Source organism: Aureococcus anophagefferens (assembly GCF_000186865.1).
Source record: "Aureococcus anophagefferens unplaced genomic scaffold AURANscaffold_4, whole genome shotgun sequence".
NCBI classification, from domain to species: Eukaryota; class Pelagophyceae; order Pelagomonadales; family Pelagomonadaceae; genus Aureococcus; species Aureococcus anophagefferens.
In genome coordinates this window covers 1,170,914-1,197,023 of record NW_008705564.1, presented here as the reverse complement: position 1 = coordinate 1,197,023, position 26,110 = coordinate 1,170,914, and the positions used below count along the sequence as shown (strand labels likewise).

Below are 26,110 nucleotides of genomic sequence, written 5' to 3'. Positions count from 1 at the left end.
CGACCGCGGACCACCTAGGACGGGCGCGGCTCGATTGTTGAAGTTTTTTTCGGCCGAACCGGGGCCGCGCGCGCGCGCGTCGCGGTCGCGGCGCCGCCGCCGCGGCGGCGCGCCGCGCGCCGCGGCGCCGCGCGTCGCGGACGAAAGGAGACGCGGCGGGACGCGCGCGGTCTTGGCCTCGCCGGACGTGAAGCCGTACTGCTGCGTGGCAGCGAGCGCTTCGGCGACGGCGTCGTCGTAGGCGCCGAACGACACGGTCTTCGGCGCGCCCACGAGGCTCGGCGGCACGAATGCCGCGGCGGGAGCGAGGAGGAGCGCGAGGCAGAGCTTCATGGTGGTGCAAGGGGTCGACTGCTGCTGCGAAGACGCGCGATCTGCTCGATCCTCGGATTGAGGCGGCGATGACTGGATCGTGTGGGCGAGGGGCCCCTGCGCGACGGTGCGTGCCGCGGTCCCCGGCCACGTCCCCGGCCCGTGCCCGGGCCGTGCCCGGGGCCCCGTGCCGGGCCCGTGCCGGGCCTCCCCGGCCCGTGCCCGGCCCGTGCCCGGGGCCCGTGCCGAGTGCCGGGCCCGTGCCGGGCCGCGTGGCCCGTGCCCGGCCCGTGCCCGGGGGCCCGTGCCGAGTGCCGTGCCGCGTGCCGGGCCCGTGCCGGGCCGCGTGCCCTGAGCGCATTTACCGTGCCGGAACCCCCGTGCCCGCCGTCCCCGCCCCCCGTCCCGGGGCCGGACCGTCGCGCAGGGGCCCGTTGGGCGCGGGACCGCTCAGTTCTCTCCGGTCGCCCCGGATCGCGCCAGGATTGCGTCCGAGCGCGCGGGGTCGCCCCGGATCGTCGGGACCCCGGTGGCGCCGGCCCTGACAGCCAGGTCAGGTTTTACGAGGCGAGCGCCATGCGCTCGTCGAGGACCTGCTTCGCGATGGCGCGGCGCGTGGCGAGGTCGGCCTCGTCGCGGGCGATGGCGTCGAGCTCGTAGGTGGTCCGCTTGTGGAGGTCGACGAGGTGGCGGAGCCGGTCCTCCTCCGCGCGCTTCTCGAGGACGTCCTGCGCGCGTGACCGGCGGTCCGGGCGGCGCGCGGCGTCCTTGAGCTCGTCGAGGAGCTCCGCCGACGTGCGCTCGAGGTAGGACGCCTCGGTCTCGGCGCCGCAGTCGTCGCCGGGCCCGTCGCAGTAGTCGAGCTCGAGGTCCGCGAGCGCGCGCGCGCGCGCCGCGCGGCGCCGCTCGACGGAGGCGTCGTGGAAGGCCTCGACGGCGCCGGCCTCCATTTCCGGGAAGCGGTCGATGGCGAAGCTCCGCGCGCCGTCGCGGAACCGCGCCATGACCAGCGTCTCGAAGGTCTCCGACGCGTTCCCGCTCTCGAAGTGCGGCGACGCGAGGACGAGGTCGAGGAAGAGGTTCTCGTGGAAGGCGCCGCGCTGCGCCTCGGCCGACGCGATGGACCCCTATGTATCAGACGTTTTTTTTACACGGGGTGGGGTTGTGGTCGAGCGCACCAGCGTGAGCGTCGTGTAGACCCCAGAGTCCGACAGCTTGCGCAGCTCGTCGAGGACGAAGTCGCCGGCGGCGACGACCGTCGGGTCGTAGACCGACAGCGCCACGCGCGGGCTGTCCTCCGCGAGCGCGCGGGCCACGAACCAAAGCAGCCCGAGGCGCCTCATCATCATCGGACACTTCAAGAAAGATGTTCACCCACCAAAGTTTCGTTAGAAGGGCATGGCCTAGGCGGGCAGCCCCACCTCCAGCTTCGGCGCGTGGACCTCGACCTCCATCGGCGCCGTCAGCGCGTCGTCGGCGCCGCCGTCGGTCTCAGCCTGATGCCTCTCTTCCGCGGGCGGCGGCTGTCGTTCACGAAGAAGACGGCGGGCGCGAGCCCGAGCCGCGTGACGCCCGAGCACGCCGCGGCCCTCGCCGACCCGGTCATGCAGACCATGCGGGCCCAGCTCTTCCGGGAGGAGGCGCTGCGGGCGCCCGGGGACAAGACGTACGAGGTGCCCATGCCCCGGTCCTACGACGACTTCGTGCGCCAGGCGAGCCGACAGCGCGCGCCGTCGTTCGAGGAGACGAGCCGGCGGCGCCTCGCGGCCGCCGGCGGCCGGCCCGCGCCGCGCGTGCGGCCCGTCGCCGGCGGCAAGATCTACGTCGTCGCGCGCGTCGACGACGCGGGCCTCCTCGAGGCGCTGAGCGCCGTCGCTTCCGAAGACCGCGGGCGCTCGACGCTCGCGCGGCGCGTCGAGCGCGACGAGCTCAAGCACCAGCTCCTGGAGAGCGCGATCAAGCGAGAGATCATCAAGGCCGAGGAGCTCCGGCGCGAGGAGAAGCGGCGCGCGCGCGCGGCGATGGCGCCCGCGGACCGCGCCGTCGCCGACTCCTACGCCGGCGCGAAACCCTTCGCGGAGCAGTTCCAGAAGGAGGCGTCCAAGGGCAGCCGCTACGCGGCGGCGCGCGACGCGTTCTGGGGCGGCGACGACGACGAGACCGACTACCAGGAGGAGGTCCTCCAGTTCCGCGCGAAGCAGGCCGCGAAGCGCCGCGCGCGGCGCCAGTCCGCCGACGCGGACCGCCGCGCGCGCGCGGAGGCCGACCGGGCGCGCGAGCGGCGGGAGGCCGAGGCGCGCGCGGACCGCGACCGCGCCGCGCGCGCCGAGGCGGCCAGGGCCGCCGAGGCCGAGCGGCGGCGCGCCGCGGCGCGCGACCGCGACGAGCGCGCGCGGCGCGCCGAGGAGGCCGCGCGGCCGCCGCCGCCGAAAGCGCGCGCGGCGACGCCGCTCCCCGGCCGGCGGCCGCCGCCGCCGCGGCCCGCGACGAGCGGCGGCGGCCGGAGCCTCGACGACCTCGCGGCGTCGACGGGGCCCATCGCCTACGAGGCCATCGCCTGGCTGCCGACGACGAGCGGCTGGGGCGGCCTCGGCCTCGACCCGTCGTCGCCCGCGGACGCGAAGCGCAGGGCCGCGCGCGCGGCCCTGCTCAAGTGGCACTCCGACAAGTTCCACGCCAAGTTCGGCGGCCGCATCGGCGAGGCCGACCGGGAGCGCGTCGCGGCGCGCATCACCGAGACGACGCGCTTCCTCCAGGGGCTCCTCGCCGAGGACAAGGCGCGATAAGAACGACGGACTCGCCGTTGGAGGGGACGCGCGGGCCCGATTAGTCGTCCCAGTACTTGGCGTCCGCCGAATGGTTGAAGACACGTTGACGTGTAATCTCCGCGCCGCGGAAGGTGATCACGTGAGCAGTGTGAGCATTGGAGCGTTGTCGGCGCCGGCTCGGGCTTCCGCGGAAGGTGAGCAGTGTGAGCATTGGAGCGTTGTCGGCGCCGGCGCGCCGCTCGTCGCGCGTCGCCTGCCCACGATGGGCAAGAAGTGGCACCAGAAGTCTCGAAGCGAGAAGCTGGGCTGCAAAAGCTGCTGCCTCTGTAGCTCCCCATGTTAAATTTTCGTCGGTCTGATGGTCATGCTCGCCCTGGGCATCCCCTTTTGCCTCCACGCGGAAGAGAAGCAAGCCGAGGCGAGCTCGCTCAACGAGGAGGACTTCGCGTACCTCGGGAAGGCCTGCGTCGTCGTCGAGAAGCGCCAGTGCGAGAAGGGAAAGCCCTGCGAGACCTACCTGGAACCGGAACGGCGACGACGTTTAGCCCAGACGAAGAAGGAGAAGAAGGAGGAGAATCGGAAGAAGAAGAATAAGAAGAATCGGTGCCAGCGGGTCCGGTGGCAGTACTTCTTCCGCGTCGAGCCGGGCGCCGCGGCCCTCGCGGGCCTCGACGCGTCCGCGCTGCTCCGGTCCGAGCGGAAGCACGGCTGCAAGGGCGAAAAGTACGTCAACGACACCGTCGACTGCTGGGCGCCGCGCCGCGCGCCGGCCGACGAATGGCGGTGCGCGCGCCCGGAGTGCGTCAAGCTCGTGGACCCATCCGAAGACATCAAAAAGCTCGAAATGGAGATCGGGACCGCCGCGGCAAATGCGATTACCTCGATGATCTGCGGGTTCGTCTTCGCCTGGTGGTGCTGGCTCCTGTTCCAGTACTGGTTCTACGCGCCCGAGCGCCACTTCCGCGACGGGCCCCACGGCTGGCAGGGCCACGCGACCTTCATCCCCTGCGTCGGCTTCCTGAAGAGACCGAACTACGACGCCGGCGAGTACCCCGACCCGCCGCCGGCCCTCGTCCAGCTCGCGCCTTCTCCGCACCCGAAGCCCTACGTCGCCCAGACCCCCGTCGTTGTGCTGGAGGCCCCGCCGCGCGTCCTGCGGGTCGCTATCCCGCCGGGCGCCGCGCCGGGCGCCGTCATCCACGCGACCGCGCCGACGGGCGAGAGGGTGGCCGTCACGGTGCCCCCCAACGCGCCCGCCGGCACGGTCCTCCAGGTCGGCTACTGACGCCGCCGCTTCTTTCGCTTTGTATGTCCCTGCAATAAGTGCTGCCGCTTTCGCTGGTGCGGCCGCCGGGCGCACGTAAGGCCTCACGCGTGGGACAGCATACCAGTCCGCTCCGGATCCGTGCCGGCAAGGAGCTCGACAAGGTCGGCCGCGGCGAAGCGCGATGGACTACTCGATTGTCTGGCACTGCCTGTAGAAGGACTCGCCGTGACGACCTCGGAAGGGACCGGCGCCGCAGTTCTCCTCCGCCTGTCACTGAGGAGCGCCCCGAGGCATCCATGTTCAAGAAGCGCGAGCGCAAGGGCTCGAAGCGCGCGCGCGAGGAGCCCGCCGCGGCGTCGGCCGACGAGCCCGCGCACGCGACGATCGTCGCCAAGGAGCGCAAGCAGACGCGGGGCGCCCACTTTGGCACGAGGGGCGACGACGACGGCGACAGCGACGACGACGACCGCATGCAGGGCGCCGCGGTCTTCGCGAGCAGCCGCGACGTCGCGCCCGTCGAGCACCGCGGCGGCGCGTTCGCGCACCAGGACTTCGACACGGACAAGGACCAGGACGCGCGGGCGCTCCTCCGCCGCAAGTTCGAGCTCCAGGAGGCGGGCGCGACGAACGACGAGACGGGCCTCTACCAGGGCCAGGCTGGCTACAAGTCCTACGTGAAGCTCAACGAGGCGCAGATCGGCGCGAACAAGTACACGGGCACCAAGGGCCCCATCCGCGCGCCGTCGTTCGTGCGCAACACGTGCCGCTTCGACTACCAGCCCGACGTGTGCAAGGACTACAAGGACACGGGCTTCTGCGGCTACGGCGACTCGTGCAAGTTCATGCACGACCGCGGCGACTACAAGACGGGCTGGCAGCTCGAGGCCGAGTACCAGCGCCAGAAGGAGCGCGACAAGGAGCGCGAGATGCTCGGCAAGCTCGGCGAGCCCGACAGCGACGACGAGCGCGAGGCGAACAAATTCCGCGTGGGCGCGGGCGCCGAGGAGCTGCCCTTCGCGTGCCACCTGTGCCGCGGGCCCTTCAAGGACCCCATGATGACGACCTGCGGCCACTACTACTGCGCGTCGTGCGCGTCGTCCCACTTCCGCGAGAAGAACACGCGCTGCCCCATCTGCGAGAAGCAGACCTACGGCATGCTCAACGCCGCGCCGAAGCTCCGGGCCAAGGCCAAGGCCGCGGGCGGCTTCGACGCGCTCTTCCAGAAGTCGCTCGTCGTCGACGAGGAGGAGGACGTCGACGACTACAAGGGCGCCGGCGACTACGGCGCGCCGGACCAGGCGCCGGGCGCCGCGCGGCCGACGCCCGAGAGCCGCCGCGCGCAGCTCCCCGCGGGCTCCTGGCAGTCCGTCGACCCGCGGAACTTGTAACGCTCAGCCCGGCCCCGCCGCGTCGATCTCCGCGCAGAGCCGCGCGCGGAGCCCCTCCGCGCCGAGCTCCGCGAGCTGCTCCTTCATGCCGAACTTCTCGATCTCCTGGCGCGCGACCGCGAGGTCCTGCCGCCGGTTGTTCGTCGTCGGGTGCGCGACGCCGTAGAAGCGCGTCGAGAACGCGACGGCGCGCTCCGCGAGGACCGCGGCCTCGGCGATCTCGAGGACGAGGTCGCCGAGGCGGCCGCCGCGCGCGTCCGCTTTGACCGCGGCCGCGATGCGGTCGCCCGCGAGGAGCGCCTTGCAGAGCACGCTGCGGAAGGTCATCGTCGTCTCGTGGTCGTCGCCGAAGGCGCGCGCGCAGACCGGGATCTTCTCCCGGAGGAGCGCGATGGCCCCGTGGTGCTCGCCGTGCCTCGAGAGCGACACCGCCACGTTCCGCGCGCAGAGGAGCGCGCGTATGTCCTCGGGGCCGAACGCCGCCGTACAGCACGTGAGGGTCAGCTGGTCCAGCGCGAGCGCCGCCGCCCGTTCGCCGAGGGCCTGGAGGCACCCGGACACCTCCGGGAAGTGCTTGACGGCGCAGTCGAGGACGCAGTCGCTAAAGTAGAGCCGCCCGATGGCGATGTGGGCGAGGAAGCAGCGCAGCGCGAGCGCGAAGTCGCCCGCGGCGAACGCGCCCTGCGCGAGCGTGTTGACCGCGAGCGCCTTGCAGCGGTCGCCGTCGGGCCGGCCCCGGTACTCGCGCCAGACCTCCCAGGCCATGGCGATCTGCACCGGCCCGTGGTAGCTCTGGCCGCAGACGCGGCAGTCGTACCAGAACTCCTGGCGGCCGTCCTCCTCGACCTTGATCTTCGCGAACTTGGCCAGGCAACGCAGGTGCGCGGCGCCCGCGGCGCCGCGGCAGCCGCAGCCGCGCACGAGCCCGGCCTCGTCGCCGAGGCAGACGAAGCAGCGCAGGCCCTCGCAGTCCTCCTCGCAGGCCCGGGCCGCCTTCGCCGCCTCGTCCGCGGCCCGGCGGTCCGCGTAGTCCTGCTCCGCGCCGACGCGCGCGATCTCGCGGCACCGGGCCTTGTGGCCGCCGCGCTTCCAGTGCGCCGCCTGGCATTTCTTGCTGCAGTAGATCGTCTTGCAGTTCGCGCAGCGCAGCGATGTCGCCATGCTCGTCGCGCACATGGCGCAGCGCGTCGACACGAGCCGCAGGCAGTCCTTGACGCAGCGCTTGAACGCCGCCTCGTCGTGCGCGGCATCGAGCACGACTCTGTGCGTGTTCCAGAGCTCCCGCCAGGGCTCCTGGACCTTGTTCTCAAACGGGGTGTAAGGCATGACCTCTTCGGGCCGCTCCATGCTCGCTTGGGGCTGCCCCTCAAAAAGTCCCTCGTTTGAAGTAATTGTTGAAGAAGTCTCCGATGCGCGTCGCCGCGCCCGGCCGGGGCCCGAAGGCGGCTCCAGACACGCGTGGCCCGCGACGCGCATCGAAGACCCCCGTTACGACGCCCGCCGCCGGCGCGGCGCGAGGCGCGGGTCCGCGTTCGCGGCCGCGGCCGCGACGTAGCGGGTCGAGTCGGGCCAGAGGCGCGGGTACCAGTCCCGCGCCGTCGCGGAGAGGAGGAAGAGGTACTCGACGTAGCGGCGCTGGTGGGGCTGGGGCGCCTTGGCCTGGGGCTCGCCGTCGCGGCGCTCGCGCGCGCCGCCCGCGAGCGCGAAGCGGAGCGCGGCCGCGTCGTGGCCCAGGAACGCGGCGACGCGGCCCGTGGCGTTGGCGAAGCCCGCGTCCGTGGCCCGCGCCACGAGGTCCTCGTAGTGGACGACGAGCACGGCGAACTGCTGCTCGACGTGGCGGACCTGGCGGTCGAGGAGCCCCAGGGACTGGTAGAGCTCGAAGGCCGTCGTCTCGAAGGCCTGCTCGAGGGCGTGGCGCCGGAAGTGGGCCGACGTCGCCGCGGCGACGGGGTCCCGGAGCATGACGACGGGCCGCGGCTCGTACGCGGACCACCGCGCGAGCTCGCGCGCGACGCGCGGGAAGTCCGGGCTCGTGTACTTGAACAGGTTGTTCGCGTTGCCCCGGTCCCGCGCGCCGCAGGGGTAGGAGCAGCCGTTGACGGCCAGCGCCTTGCCCGTGGGCCAGGGGTCCGCGCGCCAGCGGAACGCGCAGATCTGCCGGGCCTCGCAGCCGGGGCACGGCCGCGGCGTCCGCGGCTGGCTCAGGCTGAAGAAGCAGGACGTCACCTCCGTGAGCACGCCGTCGACGCGCCGCCGCGCCTCCTCGGGCAGCCGGTCGAGCTCGCCGCCGTTGAGCTTGGCGCCGAGCTCCGTCCAGAAGTGGTGGCCCGTGCCTTCGACGCCTAACACGAAGAAGAAGCGCGGCGTCGGGCCGCTTCCGCCGGCGGCGGGCCGCGCGACGGCGTCGGCGTCGGCGAAGCGGGGGGTCGCATGGTGGTGCCGCGCGGCGCGGGCTGCGACCGCGAGCGCCAGCCAGCGCAGGGAGCGCGTCGCGGCAGCCATCCTGGGCTGCTCCGCTACTAGTATTGATGACGGCAACAAGCATGGGTAAACATGTGAACGGCCCCATTTTGACGCATACGCCGCGCTGAACCTCGGAGCGCGGCAATGTCATCGAGAACAATGCGACTGCTTGCGCTGCTGGCCTCGGTCCGCGCGCTCCGGCAAACGACGAAGCCCGTCGTCGCGCCGCTGCCGATCACGAAAACGACGCTGCAGCAGCTCGCCGCCGAGGAGAACCTGGAGCCGCCGGCGCCGTTGACGTTGGGCTCCGGCATGCGGGGCCTCCTCGCGCGCGTGCCCGGCCACCGGCCGCTCGAGGAGGCGCCCGCGGAGGAGAGCTCCTACGTGTCCTGGCTCGCGTCGGCGCCGACGGACGAGGCGCTCGCGGAGGCGGCCGCGGCGGACGAACCGGAAGCGCTCGAGGACGCGCGCCACGAGCTCCTCGCGGCGACGTCGACGAACGAGCTGCTCGCCGACGCGCCGCTGAGCGGCGCCCGGGGCCGGTCCCTCGACGGCGAGATGAGCGTCGAGGCCTACGACGTGGGCGAGGCCGCGTTTCTACGGGGGTCCGCGGCGAGGGGCGCGACGCCGCCGCCGGCCGACGGCGCGGTGCAGCTCGTCGACGTCGCCGCGGCCCTCGCGCGCGCGCGGCGCGTCGCGGACGTCGCCGGCGACGCCGCCGCGTCCGCCGCGAGGACGGCCCTGAGCTGCCGAACAGAGGAGCAGCTGAGGCGGTTCTGCGCCGACGGCGACGCGCTCTCGCTGCTCTACGAGGCCGCGGGCCGCGGCGTGCGGCGCTGGTGGCGGCGGCGCCGGTACGGCGGCGCGGCCCTGGCCGCCGAAGCGCTGGCGCACCTCGTGGACCTCGACTCGCGGTCCTCCGCGTCCGACGTCGTCGAAGTCCCCTACGCGGACCTCCCCGGCTCCGCGGCCGCGCCCGAGGTCTCGGACCCCGTGCTCGACGCGGACCGCGTCGGCGCGCTCGTCGCGGGGCTGCTGCGGGACCCGCGGCCGCGCAACGCGCGCTGCCGGGCCGCGGCGCTCCGGCTCGCGCTCGCGGCCGTGAAGCCGGGCAAGGGCCGCGGCGCGGCCGTCGCCGCGCTGCGCCGCGAGGCGACCGTCCGGCGCTACCTCGAGGCCGCCGCCCGGGCGCACGGCGCGACGCGGGCGTCGCGCGTCGCGACCGCGCGGGACAACTGCGCAACGTGCGCGCGGCTCTACGAGCGCGACCGACGACCGAGCCGCGGCGCCGCGGACCCGCGGGGGCTGCTGTCGCCGGCGCCGCCGGCGGACGACGCCGACGTCGAGCGGCGCCTCGCGGCGCGGCTCCGGGCGGCGCTGGGCCGCCGCGACGCGCCGACGAACCGGGGGCTGCGCGTGTTGTCGCTCGACGGCGGCGGCTCGCGCGGCGTCATCACGATCCAGCTCCTCAAGGAGCTCCAGGCGAGGGCCTTTCCCGGTCGGGAGCCCAGCGACGTCTTCGATTTGGTCGTGGGCACGTCGACGGGCGCGATTTTGGCCGTGCTCCTCGGCGCGAAGCAGTGCTCCTTGGACGTCGCGGCGCGGCTCTACGACGCGCTGATCGACCGCATCTTCGTCAAGGAGGGCGGCAAGGGCGACGTGCAGCTCGTGCTGCGGCGCGCGCGCTACGACGAGAACCACATCGAGGACGTGCTGCGCGACCTGCTCGGCGACGACGACCTGCTCGACGCCGCGGAGGCGCCGGGCGCGCCCGAGGTCGCGATCCTCTCGACGCTCCTCTCCGTCTGCCCGGCGACGATCTCGCTGCTGCGGAGCTACGAGTACCCCGACGACAGCGAGAGCCGCTACCCGGGCACGTGCCAGCTGTCGCTCCGGTCCGCGCTCCGCGCGGCGACGGCGGCGCCGACGCTCTTCACGCCGCTGAAGCTCAAACACCAGCTGCTCTGCGACGGCGCCCTCATCGCCAACAACCCGAGCGCCGTCGCCATCCACGAGGCGGGCAAGCTCTTCCCCGGCGTGCCCATCGACGCCGTCGTCTCCGTGGGCACGGGCGAGAAGTTCACGAAGAATCTGGACGCGCACGAGCTCGGCTGGGACGGCATCGTCACGCAGCTCATCGACTCGGCGACGTCGACGACGCTCATCCACGACGCCGTCGCCGACCTGGCGCCGCCCGGGTCCTACTTCCGGTTCTCGCCGAACATCCACGACGACGCCATCGACACGACGGACGCGGCGACGCTCGCGACGTACCGCGCGGACGCCGTCGCCTTCTTCGCCGACCCGGCGGCGGAGCGGCAGGCCGCCGACCTGAAGCGCGCCATGGGGCTCTAACGAACGACGTGTGTTCACGGTGGCGGTCGAAGACCTTGGGGCTCTAGACGCGTTGTTAGCGCGGCCCGCTTCGCGACGTGCGCGTCGAAGAACTTGGAGCCGCAGTGCTTCTCCGCGGTGCCCCGCGCGCCGTCGTGGCAGACGACGGGCGTGGCGAGCTCCGCGAGCCAGTCGGGCCGGAGGGCGTAGTCCTCCTCCTTGGCCTGGTGCTTGAAGATGAGCTGGCAGTCCGGCGGCGAGTAGCGCATCTCCGACGTCGTCACGACGCGGCCGATCCTCGCGATGTCCGGCGTCGCGCCGCCGAGCGCCTTGGGCGACGCCGCGGCGTAGACGTCGTAGAGGCACGTGCCCGCCTCGACGGTCAGCAGCGCGTCGATGAACGCGTCGAACGGCGCGGACGGCGGCAGCGGCGGCGCCGCGAGCGTCGCGGACGGGCAGAGCGCGAGGCACCAGGGGAACTCCGGATCCGCGACGGCCGCCCCGTCGGCGTCGACGCAGGCCCAGTCGCTGAGGCCGAGCGCGAGCGGGTGCCGCGAGTAGCGCTTGAAGGGCGCCACGGCCGGCGCGAGCGCGGTCGGGATCTTGTGCGTCAGCTGCGTGCAGACGCCGCGGTCGAAGAAGTCCGCCGACGCGTGGCCCGTCTTCGCGCCGGCGAACAGCAAGTTCCCGGAAGGCGCGCCGCCGCGCAGGCCCTTGATGGCCACGCAGGGGAAGAGCTTCGCGTGCTTGATCTTGCCGAGGACGTGCTTCGCGACGCCCGTGGCCGGCGCGACGGCCGTCGAGAGCCGGATGAGGCACTCCGGCGCGCCGGCGAAGAGGCCCGTGTAGGCCGCGCCGCCGTCGAACTCGACGCGGCAGCGCGCGACGGCGCCGTGCGCGCAGAGCGTGCGCGTCGCGGCGGCGGAGGCGTGGTTCCTTCGCGCGTCGAAGGGGCATTCGAGGATCGCGCTATAGTCGGCGGACGCGACCTCCTTCATGACGGCCGCGTGGCTCGGGAAACGGCGCTTTTTCGTCGCGTCGGCGCCGACCTCGCGCCAGAGCGCCGCGGCCTGGGCGGCGGCGGAGTCGTCCGCGGTGCCGGCCAGCGTCGCGTCGAGCTTGGCCATGGCCGCGCTCAGCGCTGCGGCGTCGGAGAGCGCGGCCATGGATGGGTCTAGGCGTGCATTCCTAAATGCTAGGTCGCCATAGGCTTGTGGCGCCACTCATCCATCGACTTGCGGCCCTCATCCGACTTGCAGCATCATCGACTCCTTGCACTTCAAAGTGCTTTGACAAATCGAAATGCTCCAAATCCTCGGCCTGCCCGTCGTCGTCGCGCGCTCCGCCGTCTCGTTCTGGCTGCCGCGCGGCGGGAACTGATCATCTACACAAAAGCAAGGGTCCCCCGGGGCTCCCCCTAGGCCCACGCCGCCACGGCGACGAACTTGAACGCGGCGACCTCCGGGACCGTGTGGTCGAGGACGCGGCCGTCGGGCTCGATCTGCTGGTGGCGGTCGAGGTCGAGCGTCGCGAAGTGGGCGCCGAGGTCGCCGTGGCGCAGCGTCGCGGCGAAGCGCATGCAGCCGTAGGGGAGCTCGAGGAGCATGGACACGTCGCGCTTCGCGAGCTCGTACGCGCCGAGCGTCGCCGCGTCGCGCTTCGGCGCGGCGCGCCGCCGCCGGTCCGGCGCCGCGGCCGCGCGCGCGGGCGCCGCCAGCAGCGCCGCGGCGCGCCGCTTCGGGTCCGCGTGGTCCTCGTTGAACAACGCGTAGGCGACGGTGCCGTCGCCGAAGAAGCGGAAGACGCGCCACCACGCGACCTCGAGCCAGAACGTGCCCGCGAGCTCCCGCGGCGTGTTCATGTCCTGCTTCACGGGCTTGCTCCGCGACTGGCGCAGCGCGTAGAAGCCGCCGAGGCGGAGCCGCGACCGCCGGAGGAGCATGCCGCGCCAGCCGCCCCAGCGCTCGGGCCGGAACGCGCGCCCGGCGCCGTAGTGGCGGCGGCAGAGGAGCTCCGCGAGCGGCTCGGACGCGCAGGCCCGGCGCCAGGACCGGCAGGCCGCGGCGCCGACCGCGCCGCCCTCGATGCCGCAGTACGCGAGGATACGGATCATCAGTTCCTCGGGCGCGAGCGCGAGCGGCGACCGCTGCTCCGCCGCGTCCGCCGCGGCCGCCGCCGCGACCGGCCCGGCGCCGCCGCCGCCGCAGTCCTCGCCCGCGACGTCGTCGTCGTCGCGCAACGACGCGCCGTCGTCGAGCGACGGCGCCGACGACGCGGCGCCGAGGCTCCCGCGCGACGCGCTGCGCGGCAGCGCCGCCGTCGCCTCGAGCGCCGCCTCGAGCTGGCGCGACTCGAGGACGTCGCCGACGCGCCGGCCCGTGCGCCGCGCGTTCTCGCGCTGCTCCTCCATGACGAGGCGCTCGTAGATGGAGGGGCCGTCCTCCTGGCTCTGGCCCCAAAAGCCGGGCGCCATGCCTGTCTTTGGCCTTTCGGCGAGCGCGTCTGGCGTCGGCGAGCGATTCACGTCAAGGAGAGAGCGCCGAACGCGGGCTCAGCCACGGCATCGTGTTTGCTACGGCATCAGTCAGCTGAGGGGCATCATCACCCCCGCGCCGAGTTGTTGATGCGAGGCAGCCTCCCTCGAGCTCGGAGATCCTGGAGTCGTCGCTGCTCGGTGTCCAGCCCCAGAAGTTCGCGTCGAGAACCCGTAAAAAAAGAAGCCGCGGCGCAACCGAAAACAACAAAGCCCTACGCGCACGACAACGATGAACCCCATGATGGCGGCCCAGCGCCGCCGCCGGAGCGTCACCTACAGCGACGAGGAGCTGCCGAAGCTCGCCGTCGACGAAATCTCGCTCGACGAGGAGCCGGCGGACGAGGCCGAGGGCGCCGCCATCTCCTGCGCCTCCCTCGCGACGAAGGACGTCTGGCTCGAGCGCGGCGCCGCGCCGGCGTGGGCGGGCACGTGCTGCGGCGGGCTCAGCGAGGGCCAGCCCAAGGTGAACCAGGACGCGTGCGTCGTCAAGACGGACGTGCTGGGCGTGCCCGGCCAGCACCTCCTGGCCGTCTTCGACGGCCACGGCACGCACGGCGAGCACTTCTCCCGGCTCGCGGCGCAGCGCGTCGTCGCCGAGCTGCGCGCCGCGGCCGCGGGCGTCTCGGACCTCTCGACGCTCGAGCCGGCGGCGCGGAAGCGCGTCTTCCAGACCGTCGTCGCGCGGCTCGAAGCCGGCGCCATGGCCGACGACGTCCAGGAGAAGTACGGCGCCAAGTCGGGCACGACGCTCGCGGCCGCGTGCGTCTTGGCCGACGGGTCCGTCGTCGCCGTCGCCGTCGGCGACTCGCCCGTGTCCCTGAGGACGGAGCGCAAGAGCTGGCGGAGCCGCCCCCACGACGCGGAGTCGGGCCGGGCGGCCGTGGAGGCCGCGGGCGGCTTCGTGCGCGACGGCCGCGTCTGGGCCGACGACGGCGGGCCGGGGCTCGCGATGACCCGGAGCCTCGGCGACGCCCTGGGCAAGCGCGTCGGCGTCTCCGCGGCGCCCGACGTCTGCGAGGTCGCGCTCGCGGACTTTGCGCCGCCGGGGGAGCTCGGCGACGTCGCCGTCGTCGTGTGCAGCGACGGCGTGAGCGACGCGATGCCCCTCGACGAGGTGCACGACCGCGTCGACGACGCCCGGGGCGACGCGGACCGGCTCCGCGACGTCGTCGCGGCGATCCACGCGGAGTCGGAGAAGCGCTGGTGGGCGGACCGCGACGACGACGAGTACGTCGACGACATGTCCGTCGTCGCGCTCGTCGTCAGAAACGTCCGCGGCTCGCGGCCGACGCCGACGTCGAAGCGGCGCTTCACGGCCCACGGCGGCTTCGAGGCCGTCGAGGAGCCGCCGCGGCCCGCGCTGGAGCGGTCCGAGTCCATGGAGAAGCGCGCGGACCTCCGGCGCCACGTGCTCGCGGTCGCCGCCTGTGTGGAAATCAACCACTGGTTTGGGGGGTCCCCACCAAACTTCAGAACTCTCTATCTCGATCAAATCGAAGTCGATTCGGCTGATTTTTGGACGAATCGATTGCTCTCGTTGAGTTCTCGAAGCAGAGCCGAAGAGGTTGCGTCGAAACTTTCAAATAAGCGCACATTGAAGTCGGGTTGAAGATTTGATTTCCGCCCAGGTCGCGCGCGAGGTCCGCGCGCTGCCGGACGTCTGGGCGTCCCACGCGCTGGAGCTGCGGCCCGCGGAGGTCGTGCTGCGGCACCGCTACGACGCCGCGGCGCGGACCTGGTCCCGGGACCCGTCGCTGGTCAAGGTCGACGGCCGCGTCTTCGACGAGGGCGCGATGCGGCGGTGCTACCGCGCGAAGAAGCTCAACTTCGGCTACGTGCAGCGCTACCACGCCCTCGAGTGGCGCCGCGTGCCCAACTTCGTGCTCAAGGAATATAAAAAACCGGCGGACGACGGCGACGACCGCCGCGCGTTCGACGACGTCGAGACGCAGACCGAGGCGGCGCTCTGGGCGGACCGGTTCAACGCGCTGCGGCCGCCGAAGCCCATCAAGATGATCGCCTGCTGCGTGTTGGAGTTTCAGCGGCGCCCGGGGTCGCCCAAGTTCTGCGCGGAGCGCTTCATCGACGGCACGGACGCGCGGGGCTTCGGCTTCGTGAAGCACAACTCGAACTCGGGCTACGTCGACGACAGCGAGCGGCGGCTCACGCCCCAGGCCTTCTCGGCGTTCAGCTTCTACGCGTCCGAGGGCGACGTCTTGGTCTGCGACGTCCAGGGCGTCGGCGACCTCTACACGGACCCGCAGCTCCACTCGTCGGACGAGTCGCGCGGCGACGGCGACCTCGGCCGCCGCGGCATGGCCCTCTTCTTCGCGTCCCTGGACTCGCGGAGGAACGGGCTCTTCGACGCGCTGGGCATCCCCCACTTCGACCTCAGCGCCGTCGAGCGCCACCGCGCCGCGGAGGCGTCGAAACGGGTCGGCTCCGACTCCGAGGAGACGTCGCCGCGCACGAAGCAGAAGATCCACCGCACGCACCGCAGCTCCGTCGTGCGCTTCGCGGGGCTCGAGGCCAAGACGCGCATGTCCTGCCACGACGACGCGCGCCGGCGCCGCCCCGCGTGGAAAGCGACCGCCGGTTCGGGACGTCCCGACCAAACTTTGAAATGCTCTAGCTCGGTCCAAATCGACGTCGATTCGGCTGACTTTTGGACGAGTCGATCGCTCTCGTCGAGTTCTCGAAGCACGGCAGAAGAACTCGCGTCGAAACCGTCGCATACGCTCACATTGAAGTCGGGTCGAAGATGTTTCCGCGCAGGTGCCGCCTCGAGGCCGCGGAGGCGCACCGCAGGGGGAAGCGCGCGGCCGGCGCGCGCGACGACGACCACGTCGACGCCGTCGACGTCAACCGCCGCGGCCTGCTGGCGCCCAAGTCGCCGGCGACGGCGACCCACGAGCAGCGCGCGGTCCGCGAGGCGCGGGACGCGCTCGCCGCGCTCGACGCGGTCGCGGCGGACGGCGGCGGCCGCGAGCCCCGGAAGATCGACGTCGCGCTCGGCGAGGTGCACGGCGCCCTCGCGCGGCTCCACTGCGAGGGCCGCTGGACCCAGGCCCTGCCCGACGCGGCGTCGGCGCTGCTCCACGCGGCGACGGGCGCGGCGCGCGGCGACGCGCGGTGCGCGTACGCGCTGGCCCGGTGGCACCGGCGGCTCCCGCACCCGCTCCTGCCCGCGGCGCCGGGCTGCGACGTCGACCTCCCCGCGGCGCCGGCGCCCCTGGACCTCGACGGGCCCTGCCTCGCGCCCACGGACGACGCGCCGGCGAGCTTCCGCGACGCGCGCAAGGCGGGGCGGCTGCTGCGGTACGCGTCGCGCCGGGGCCACCGCGCGGCGACGGCGTGCCTGGGCCTCGCCCTCGCCGACGGCGCCCTGGGCCTCGCCGTCGACCGGGCCGGGGCCTTTGGCGCGCTCGCGAGCGTCGTCGGCGACGCCGGCGCGGCGCGCGGCGGCCCGCCGGCGTCGCCGGCGGCGTCGTTCGCGGCGGGCGACGCCGTCGAGGCGGACTACGGCCTGGAGGGGCACTACTATCCGGGCAGGGTCGCCGCCGCGCACGACGACGGCACCTACGACGTCGACTACGACGACGGCGAGCGGGAGCGCCGCGTGCCCGCGGCCGCGGTCCGCGGGAGCGCCCGGCCCGCGCGCCTCGCCGTCGGCGCGGCCGTCGAGGCGGACTACGGCTCCGAGGGCCACTGGTACCCGGGGAGGATCGCCGCCGCGCACGACGGCGGCACCTACGACGTCGACTACGACGACGGCGAGCGGGAGTCCGGCGTCGCGGCGTCGGCCGTCCGCGCCGCCGCCGCCGACGCGGACGCGGACGCGGACGCCGACGACGGCGGCGGCGACGACGACGACGACGACGACGACGACGACGACGACCTCGCGCTCCCGCTGCCGCTCCACGACCTCGTCGCGAGGCTCGCGGACCTCGCGGACGACCCGGCCCGCGCGGCGGACTACCTCGGCCGCGCGGCGCGCGTCGCCGCGGCGGACCCGCTCTACGCCGCGCACGCGAGCGCCTTCCTCCAGCGCGCCGGCGAGCTCGAGGCGTCGTAACCCCGGCTTTATCAATCTAAAACGACGCGCCGTCGAGCGCCGCGCGCCGCTCCTCCCCCTCGAGGAGCTCGAGGCCGAGGATCCGGATGTGGTTCTCGGCCTTGTTGACGAAGCCGTTGGGCTTCGTGCCGCCCGGCTGCGTCCGCATGCGGGTCGCGACGTGCGCCGCGGCGCCGACGAGCTTGCCCAGAATCGCGTCGGGCTCGCCCTTGCGGTCGCCGCCGTGGTTGCGGACGTTGTCGATCGTGTTCACGTAGAACGCGCCCGCGCCGCCGGGCCGCCCCGCGAAGCCGAGCGTGTGGACCGCGTGCGGGAACTCCGGGCTCGCCTCCTGGAACGCGAGCTGCCCCGACGTGCCCTTGACCTGGGCCTGGAGCACGTGGGGCGCGTTGCGGTGGAAGATGCCGCCCTCGAAGCGTGCGACGACGCGCTCGAGGAAGAAGAGGGTCGAGTAGGGGATCGCGTCCGCGGGGCCCATGGTCCAGACGAGGTCGCCCGACGGCCCCGCCGTGTCAAAGTCGGGCATGGACGCCGGGAACTCGAGGCGGCACCGCACGACGTGGGGCTCCGCGCCGTACTTGGCCGCCAGGGCGGCGCGCGACGCGGCCCGGAGCGCCGCTATGGCCTCCGCGGCCTCGGGCTTCGCCTGCCACCAGCAGTCGGGCGCGTGGCAGGCCGTGTCGACGAGGCGCCGCTTGACGTCGGCGACGGCGCGCTCCGCGGCCTCGAAGGCCTCGACGAGCGCGGCGACGTCCGGTTTCGGGTTCGGCGGTACCGGCGGCGGCGGCGCGGCTCGCGGCGGCGGCGGCGCGACCGACGCGGCGGCGGCGACCGGTGCGTCCTTCTTGAGGCTCGCCAGCGTCGCCCGGTGGCCGCTGTGCAGGGCGAAGAGCCCGAGCACGAGGAGCACGAGCACGAACTGCGGCGCCACGCCGCCGCTGCGCGTCGCGAGCAGGGGCCGCGGCGCGCGCTGCTGCGAAACGTCGCGCGACGCGCTCGGGAGTCGGCCGCGCATGGCTCACGCGGCGCTTGTGATTTCAGAGATCACAAGTTTGCCCGTGCTCCTCCGGCCTTCGGCCTCCGGGAAGGTAAAGGTCAGTCTGCGCCGGCCGGCGGGGGCGCGGGGCCGGGGTTACGCGAAGGGTTCGGTGCGGGCCTTATCAGAGACCATCTCCATTTTATTTGCCACTGCATCTTGTTTGTGAGGTCAACCTTGATCCACGTAACAGCCGATGGAGGTCCTCTCGGCAGCCCGAGCCGCCAATTCGGCTCCGTAAAGAGACCAGCGCTCGAGCAGCGCCGCGCCGGCGATGCGCGCCTCCACCGTCGCCGCGGACGTCCCCGCGCGCGACGACGCGCCGGCGCGGATCCTGCCCAGGGACTCGCAGAGCCTCGCCGTGCGCTGGGCGCTCGAGGCGAGCGCCCGGGGCATGAGCTTCAAGGAGCTCATCATGAAGTGGTTCGAGGACAGCGACAGCCTCTTCGTCAACGAGGCGCTGAGCATGCGCGAGCTGCGGCGGGCCATGGAGGCGCTCCGAGCCGAGGGCGCGCACGCGCTCGGCGACGGCGACATCGAGGCCTTTTCGCGCGAGCTCGACAAGGACCGCGACGGCAACGTGAGCAGGGACGAGTTCGCGACCCACCTCGTGGGCCTGCTCATCGTCGCGACGGAGGCGTCCGACGACACGGTCGGCGAGGAGGCCGCGCTCGATATTATAGAAGCGGCGCTCGACGGCGTGCGCGCGCACGTCGTCGACCGCGACTACGCCCGGAGGGCGCCGGCCTTCTGCGCCTGCGTTATGGCCGAGCAGGTGCGCCTCGCGCTCGCCTTCTACGCCGCGGCCGACGCGGGCGACCGCTTCGCGGAGCCGCCGCGGCCCGAGCCGGACCCCGAGAGCGGCGCGATCGACACGCTCGCGTCGTCGCGCCTCGCGACGCGGCCGTCGCCGCCGCCGGAGCCCGAGCCCGAGCCGCCGGCGCCCGAGGAGGACGCGCCGAAGAAGAAGCGGAAGAAGCGGCGCTTCCAGAAGGCGACGAAGCTCGTCGTCGACCTGCAGCGGACGGCGAAGCCGGACCCGCCGACGTTCGAGAGCGGCGCGTCGTCGCCGCCGGCGGCGCTGCGCAAGTCCAACGACTCCGCGCGGAGCCTCGGCAGCTTCCGGGGCACCATCGGCCCGCCGGGGAGCGCCGTGCCCGCGCCGCGCGAAAAGCCCGCGCGGCGCGAGCGGCCCTTCTTCGACAAGGACCCCGTCGTCGTCGAGCTGCCCGACCCCGAGGCGGACCTCGAGAGCCACACGCCGTCCGTCGCGTCCTACCTGCGGGCCTTCCACCGCCAGGAGGTCGCGGAGAAGAAGCGGCTCAAGGCCGCGCGCGACGGGGACGCGGCCCCCGAGGAGGCGTCGACGACGCGGCGCCGCGGGCGCCGCGCGGCCGCGGCGACGACGGTCAAGCCCCCCGTCAGGTGGAACGTCACGGAGCGGGGGGCGGACTGGGCGCGGACGGCGCCGACCCTGGACTCGCGCGGCCACGTCGTCGACGCGCGACGGCGCGGCGCGCTCGCGCGCGCGCGCCACGCGTGGGACCTCGCGGGCAGCGCGCTCGGCGGCGACGTGTCCCTGCGGCGCAGGCCCCTCTTCGACCCGCGGGCCAAGCTCTTCGAGGCGTCGGACGTCGAGGCGCGCGAGGCGGCCGCGCGCGCGTCGGTCATGGCGTCCGTCGCGCCCGGCGTCACCGTGCGCACGTCCGACGGCCAGTCGGCGCACCGGACCTACGTCCACGACGCCGACAACATGTCCCTCGGCGGCTTCCAGACGCTCCGGCTCAGCGAGGTGCTCGACGACCGCGGCCGCCCGCTCCTCGGCGAATCGCTCCTCGAGGGCGCGACGGTCATCACGGAGTTCCCCTCCGCGTCCCTCGCGCCGGACCCGCGGCCGCCGCGGACGCCGCCGCCGACGAAGCGGACCCCGCGGTCCGCGCGGCCCCGCACGGCGCCGGACTTCGGGGGCTCCGTCGCCGCGGCGACGTACCGGCCGCGGCGCCACGTCGAGTACGACCTCCTCACGGGGAAGATCGTCCCCGAGGACCCGGACGTCTTCGAGGTCGTCCACTCCGTCGTCGTCATGACCGAGGACGAGCGGCAGCTCCCCGTGCCCCTCGAGCGGCCCGCGTCGCCGCTCCTCTTCCCGCTGCCGGACCGCGCGGACAGCCCCGTGAGCGTGACGTTCTAATCCGCCGGCAGGGTCTGGGGGGGGAGTCGAGGGCGACGCCCGACCGTTCGGCCTAGAGGCTGCGTGCAAGCACTGGGGTCCGCAGAGGCTCCGCGGTGGGAGCGTTGGACGCGTCGGCGGCCTCCTCAGCTAGCCGGCTAGAGCACCCGCATTCGCCCGGCGCACCACCCAAATGGGAGCAGTCTTCGCGAAACGTCCGCGTCTAGAAGTAGAGGTTATTTCGGGTCGTCCCGTCAAGCGCCGCCCGCGGGCCGCCGGCCTGGACTTCATTAGTGTTTTGACGTCGGGCGAGGCCGTGACAGCGGTGCTTCGCTTCGCGGGGGCGGAGACCGTGCTCACGCTCGAGGCGCTCTCCAAGCGGGCTCATTCGTCGTTGCGATGCGCGTCCATCATCATCGAGGCACCGATCGGCCTGCGCCGCGGCGAAGGCTTTGGGTTTCACCGCGCGACGCGTCTCGCGTGCCGAGCGGAGCTCTTTGCGATCCGGCGCGCCGGCGGTTTCGCGTCGCGGGTCGCGGAGCCCTCGCAGAATCCGCTGTCCTTGTACAGCGCTGTGCCGCCGCGTAATACGAGCCTGGACCTCATCATGTTCGAATACGACTTCGACGGCTACACGGACGAGCGCAGCGACGTTGGATACGGCGAAGGCGTGCTGCGCGTGCCGAGCCCGCGGCGGCCGCTGGCGATCGCCACCCCGCCGGCCGATGATGTTGACGTGGCACGTTCCGAGGCCTTCTTGGATTCTTTGCAGCGCATCCGGAAAGGCTTGCTCCACGCGGGCATGCTCGTCCTCGATGTATCGGCGCGCCGAGATGATCGCTTGGGCCTGGTCAGCATGCGGCGCCAAGTCGAGGCGATGGATAGCACCATGGCGCCGCGCGACGACGGCGTCGGAGAAGCTACGGCCGCCAAGATGATCGAGGCGATGGGAGGCGCCGATCGCGTCCATTATCGACTGCTGCGCGCGGCGACGCGCGATTACCGCGGATGCGGTGCTTGGTCGCGGATGAACAAAGTCGGGCCGCATCACTTGAATGCCCTCTTCGCGCGCTCGGCTTTAGCGTCAGCCCACGCGGACGTTTCGACCCTGGAGCGCGTCTGCGACGCGTACTGCTGGCGAGTCTTCCTCACCGACGACGAGCTGTCCGGCAACGCGGTCTTCCGGGGCACGGACGAAGCGACGTTCCTCGACATCTGCAGCGAGGCCGGGCTGCCACCACGCGTGCAGCGAGGCCTCTGGCGCGAGGCCCTGCAAGGCTTACTCCTGCCCTTCAACCCGAAGTACGTGCCCGACGACATCGAGGAGTGGAAGGCTGGCCACCTCGTGCGAATCGGTGATCATCCGTCAATCGCTCTGGACGATGCGTTCGTGCACGCGTGCTGCGCGCGCGCGATCGTCGCCCGCTTTCGTGGCGATCCTCTTCTTTGCTTCGCGCCGGAGCGGGAGGCGCTGCTTCGTCGGCACCTCTTCGTGCCGGATAGCCTCGCGGGATCCCTGGCGCTCGAGGTTCTCGGCCACCTCGGCGAGCTCAGCGACGGCGCCTCGCGCGTCGATGCGGCCCTGGCGGCTGTCACTTCTGAGGATCGACTGCCGTGCCTCGCGGAGGGCGACAAGCTATTTGTCGCGATGAACTGGTTTAATCATGCAGAGACGGAGACCACCTGGAATGGCGCCACCTACCTGCGCCCCATCCCCCACAGCGGTGACGACGACGAATCTCGGCAAATCGCAGTCCGCTACGCGCGCGAGGGCGCTCCCGACGAGGATCCGGTGAAGCTCTTCGGCGTTCAGCGCAACTACGGCGAGACGCCGATTGCCGCGAGTCTTTTGTGCGCGGCCGCGGCCGACGGACAGAACGAACTCTTGCTGCGCCTGCTCGAGGCGCCTGCGATGGCGGAGGCCCCGCTCAGCTACGCCAACGTGGACGACCAACCGCACGTGACGGCGCTCGACTACGCGATGAAGGCGGCCAACGTCGTCGGCGCGGCAATCCTTGTCGCCAAAGTCCCTTGCGTGACCACCGTCACTGTGTCGGTGCGCAGAGATGATTACCTATTACCGGACTTTTCCTCCGAGCAGAAAGGCGACATGCTCGCTGCGCTGGGCCTCTCCGACGGCACCTCATATCACTGGCGCCGCATGATGACAACGCACCCCGCGTTCGAAGCTGCAGCGGCGGCGGGCGATGTGTGGGCCGTGCGGCGCATGATGATTGCCACGCGTATCATGCAGCGAGCAGCCCGGCTGTTCGCGCCGAACTTCTCGGATTGGGGCGTGGAACCCATGGCCGAACGCATGGCGCTCGAGGTAGCCGCGCGAAACGGCCACGCGTCGGTCGTCGAAGCCATACTATCTCTATCAATGTTCGCGCCGGAGTTTTGGCGACGTGAGGCGCTCAAGCATGCTGTCTTCCAGGGCCACGCGGACTGTGTCGAGGCGCTTTTGCATGGGGATCTTCAGCAGCGACAGACACATTTGCGCTACATTGTCACGCGGTCTACAAAACACGGCCACACGCACATCCTGCGTAGGCTCCGTGACCTCGGATACAGCCTCTATGTGGATGACCCGGACACTCCTGAAATATCGATTCTCGAGTTTGCAGTCCACTACGGCCAGGACGCGGCGTGTCGGGAACTCTGCCGGGACCCGCAATTCGCGGCGTCACTGCGCGAGAAGGGACAAGAAAAAGCAATTATTTCGGCCTGTGTGTACGGGCAGCACAAGGTGCTCAAAGTTCTCCTAGATGCTGCGCAGCTCTCCAGCTGGGATCATTTCACTGAAACCCCGATAGCCATGGCCTGCGCCGAGGGCAGTCACTTTGTTGAAACTATCAATGTTCTGCTCGACTACGGCTTCCCCATCGACCGACAGCTGCCGAAGCAGGATACTGCGCTCGGTGTGGCAGCGAGGAAAGGCTACTTCGACATAGCCACAGTTCTGCTCCTACGAGGAGCATCCGTTACGACACGATTCCCTTCAACTAATAACCAGAGAAACGCGCTCATGTCTCGTCTCGGGGACATGAACAAAAAGTATTGCTATTGGCCGTCGAATCGCTTTCAGATGGTAGAGCTCCTCCTACGTGAGCGACGAGAAGATTGCGTGGCGAACTTCAGTTCCGAGCTCGTATTCGCCGTCGCCGGCATGTCTAACGTTGGCGTGATAAGACTCCTGCTGGAGAACGGCGCCGATCCTTCGGCCGTTGAGATCGGCGGTGACTTTACCGCTCTACATTGGGCTGTGACACAACTCCTGGAATTTATCAGCGAGGAAAAAAGTCAAGAGGTTGTGCGCAAAAAGACGCGAAATCATATCAACCGGACCGACGCGATCGTGCGTTTGCTCATCACGCGTGGCGCAAACATCGACGCGCCGTCGATCAAGGAGTACCATAGCAGTATAACTTCGCTCGTCGTGCCGGTTGGCACGACGCCCCGCGAAATTCCTCTGCACTGCGAACACGAAGAGGCGCGCGTCAAGGTCCTGGCTGTCATCGAGGAGGCCGTCGGCGCCCGCAATCCATCGCAGTCGTAAGGCTCCTACATAGGCTTCGCCTGGGTCTAGTACACTCGCTAGGCTCGCGCGCGAGAGATCGAGCCCGGCAGCATCCCCTAGCTCCGACCAAAAGATCAAATCCGGCAGCATCCCTCGCTCCGAGCTCACCCCGAGCTTACGCGCGTACCTCCGCCCCCCGCGTCGCGAAGAGGTCCCGGGCCACGCCCCGGGCCTCCGCGCGGTCCACGGTGCGCCGCTTGAGGGACACCGCGCGGAGCTGCGCGAGGAGGTCGACGTGCGCGGCGAGCGCGCGGCGCACGGCGCCGACCCAGCGCCGGCCGTCGTCCGCGCGCACGAGCAGGCGCGGCGTCTTCGCGTGGACGACGGCGAACGCGTGGTCCGCGCCGGGCGGCGCCTCGTCGACGCGGCAGTCGCGGAGCGGGAGGAACTCGCCGCGGACGCGGAGCATGGGCCCGGCGAGCGCGTCGCCCTGGAACGTGACGCCGTACAGCTTCGCGTCGTCGCACGCGGTCCACTCGCCGTGGACCTCGAGGCGCACGGCCAGCGGCCCGCGGATGAGCGGCGGCGCCGCGGACACGGCGTCGACGAGCGCCCTCGGCGGCCAGGCGGCCGCGTCGCTCTTGTAGGTCGCGACGAGCGCGTCGGCGACGAGCGTGAAGGACCCGGCCTCGGCGACGGCGGCCGCGACGGCCGCGCGCGCGGCCGCGCGCTTCTTCGCCGTCGACTTCGTCGGCCGGACGGGGACCGCGCGGTCGCCGGATTTCGGCGTCCCGAAGGCCCGCTCCTGCGCCTCGCAGAGCGCGTCGATCTTCGCCGAGATGGCCGCGAGCTCCTCGTCCGGGAGCCCCGCGGCGCGCGCGCGCGCCGCGGCCTCGACGAGCGCCGCGACGTCCTCGCACGCGCGGAGGAGCGCGAGCTCGTCGCGCGCCTGCTGCATGGCCAGGAGCCGCTCGCCCTTGGCCACGGCGCGCGTGTAGGCGGGCGAGTCCAGCCCCACGCCGCCGAAGCGCGCGCGGTCGATGGCGAGGACGAGGCCGTCGAGGTCGTCCGCGCCCGCGACGTCCGCGTCGAGCAGCGCCTCGACGTCCAGGCGCGCGCTCAGCGCGTCCGCCGTGCCCCCGAGGCCGAGCACCGCGGCCTCGGAGCGCAGCGCGTCCAACGTCTCGGCGTCGGCCGCGTCCCCGGCCCGCGCGCGGACCCGGTCGCGGAGCGCCGCGAGCCCGGGCTTGGCCGCGTGCGCGCGCGCGCGGGACGCGTGGAAGCCCGGCGCCGCCGCGGCGTCGCCCGGGCCGCCGCAGCGCGCCGCCCGGAGGAGGCGCTGGCGCGCCTCGGAGGCCTCGGCGTCGAGGTCGTCGTACTCGGCGAGCGCGCCGTGGTGCGCCGCGAGCGCGCCGCGCACGGCGTCCGCCCACGCGTCGCGCTCCGCGGCGCCGGCCGCCGCGAGCTCCAGCGGCGGCACGCCGTCGACGCGCACGTCGAAGCAGCAGCGGTCCTCGCGCGCGTAGACGTCGAGCGCCGCGCCGTCGAGCAGGTACTCGCCGCCGTCGCCGGGGCCGTCGCCGTCGCCGCCGTCGCGCGAGCAGAGGAGCGCGGGGCCGAGGTACGCGCCCGTGGCGCCGTCGAAGCTGCCCGCGACGAGGGCGACGTGGCGCCGCTCGTCGTCGCGGTCGTCGGGGTCCAGGCCCAGGGACGACCGCGTCACGTAGAGCGCGCCGCTCGCGAGCACGGCCGACCGCAGCGCGCGCCGCGCGGCCGCGTAGGCCCGCTCGTCGCGCGGGTGGCCCGTCCGCTCCGCGCGGAGGCACGCGCGGACCAGTTCGCCGGGCGCCGACGCCGCCGCGAGCGCGTCGGCGACGCGCGTCCGCGTGGACAGGACGTGCGCGGCGAGCCGCGTCTTGTCCGGCGACGCGTCGCGGCCGAGGGCCTCGACGGCCCGGGCGAGCGTCGCGGGCGAGCCGACGCGCTGCGCCGCGGCGAGGCCCGCGTCGGCGACGGCCGCGACGCGCGCGGCGTCGCGCTCCGCGTCGAGCGCGGCCCGGCGCGCGTCCTCGAGGTCCGCCGCCTCGTCGCGCGCGAGCCGCTCGGCCCGGAGCGCCTCGGCCCTCCGGAGCCCGCGGTCCGCCGCGGGGCTCGACGGCATCGCGTCGACGCAGGCCTCGATGGCGTCGAGGTCGTCGCGGTCGACGGCGTCGTCGAGGGCGTCGAGCTGCGCCGCGC

General features: G+C 72.6%; 5 protein-coding genes across 5 annotated transcripts in view; 4 read left to right on the top strand and 1 right to left on the bottom strand.

The window, feature by feature from the left end:
* AURANDRAFT_71012 (hypothetical protein) overlaps window positions 1-4,365 on the top strand; it is a gene marked incomplete at both ends in the record, with an annotated part of 5,836 nt that extends 1,471 nt beyond the window's left edge. Inside the window, 2 exons of the mRNA XM_009036385.1 lie at window positions 1,740-3,029; window positions 3,499-4,365. Coding sequence (XP_009034633.1) covers window positions 1,740-3,029; window positions 3,499-4,365 — 2,157 coding nt within the window. The remainder of the gene's footprint in view (window positions 1-1,739; window positions 3,030-3,498) is intronic.
* A 434-nt stretch (window positions 4,366-4,799) lies between these two features.
* On the top strand, window positions 4,800-5,534 carry AURANDRAFT_4131 (hypothetical protein; the record flags this gene model as incomplete). Its single annotated transcript, XM_009035892.1, has 1 exon — window positions 4,800-5,534. A coding segment is annotated over one exon (735 nt), but the record flags the coding sequence as incomplete, so codon positions are not given.
* A 4,074-nt stretch (window positions 5,535-9,608) lies between these two features.
* On the top strand, window positions 9,609-9,845 carry AURANDRAFT_8750 (hypothetical protein; the record flags this gene model as incomplete). The annotated part of the gene is made up of 1 exon (XM_009035931.1): window positions 9,609-9,845. A coding segment is annotated over one exon (237 nt), but the record flags the coding sequence as incomplete, so codon positions are not given.
* A 4,881-nt stretch (window positions 9,846-14,726) lies between these two features.
* Window positions 14,727-15,245, top strand: AURANDRAFT_21779 (hypothetical protein; the record flags this gene model as incomplete). The annotated part of the gene is made up of 1 exon (XM_009036386.1): window positions 14,727-15,245. A coding segment is annotated over one exon (519 nt), but the record flags the coding sequence as incomplete, so codon positions are not given.
* Window positions 15,246-23,145: 7,900 nt separating this feature from the next.
* AURANDRAFT_62122 (hypothetical protein) overlaps window positions 23,146-26,110 on the bottom strand; it is a gene marked incomplete at both ends in the record, with an annotated part of 8,434 nt that continues 5,469 nt past the window's right edge. Inside the window, 2 exons of the mRNA XM_009036039.1 lie at window positions 23,146-23,175; window positions 24,060-26,099. Of these exons, the coding sequence (XP_009034287.1) occupies window positions 23,146-23,175; window positions 24,060-26,099 (2,070 nt within the window). The remainder of the gene's footprint in view (window positions 23,176-24,059; window positions 26,100-26,110) is intronic.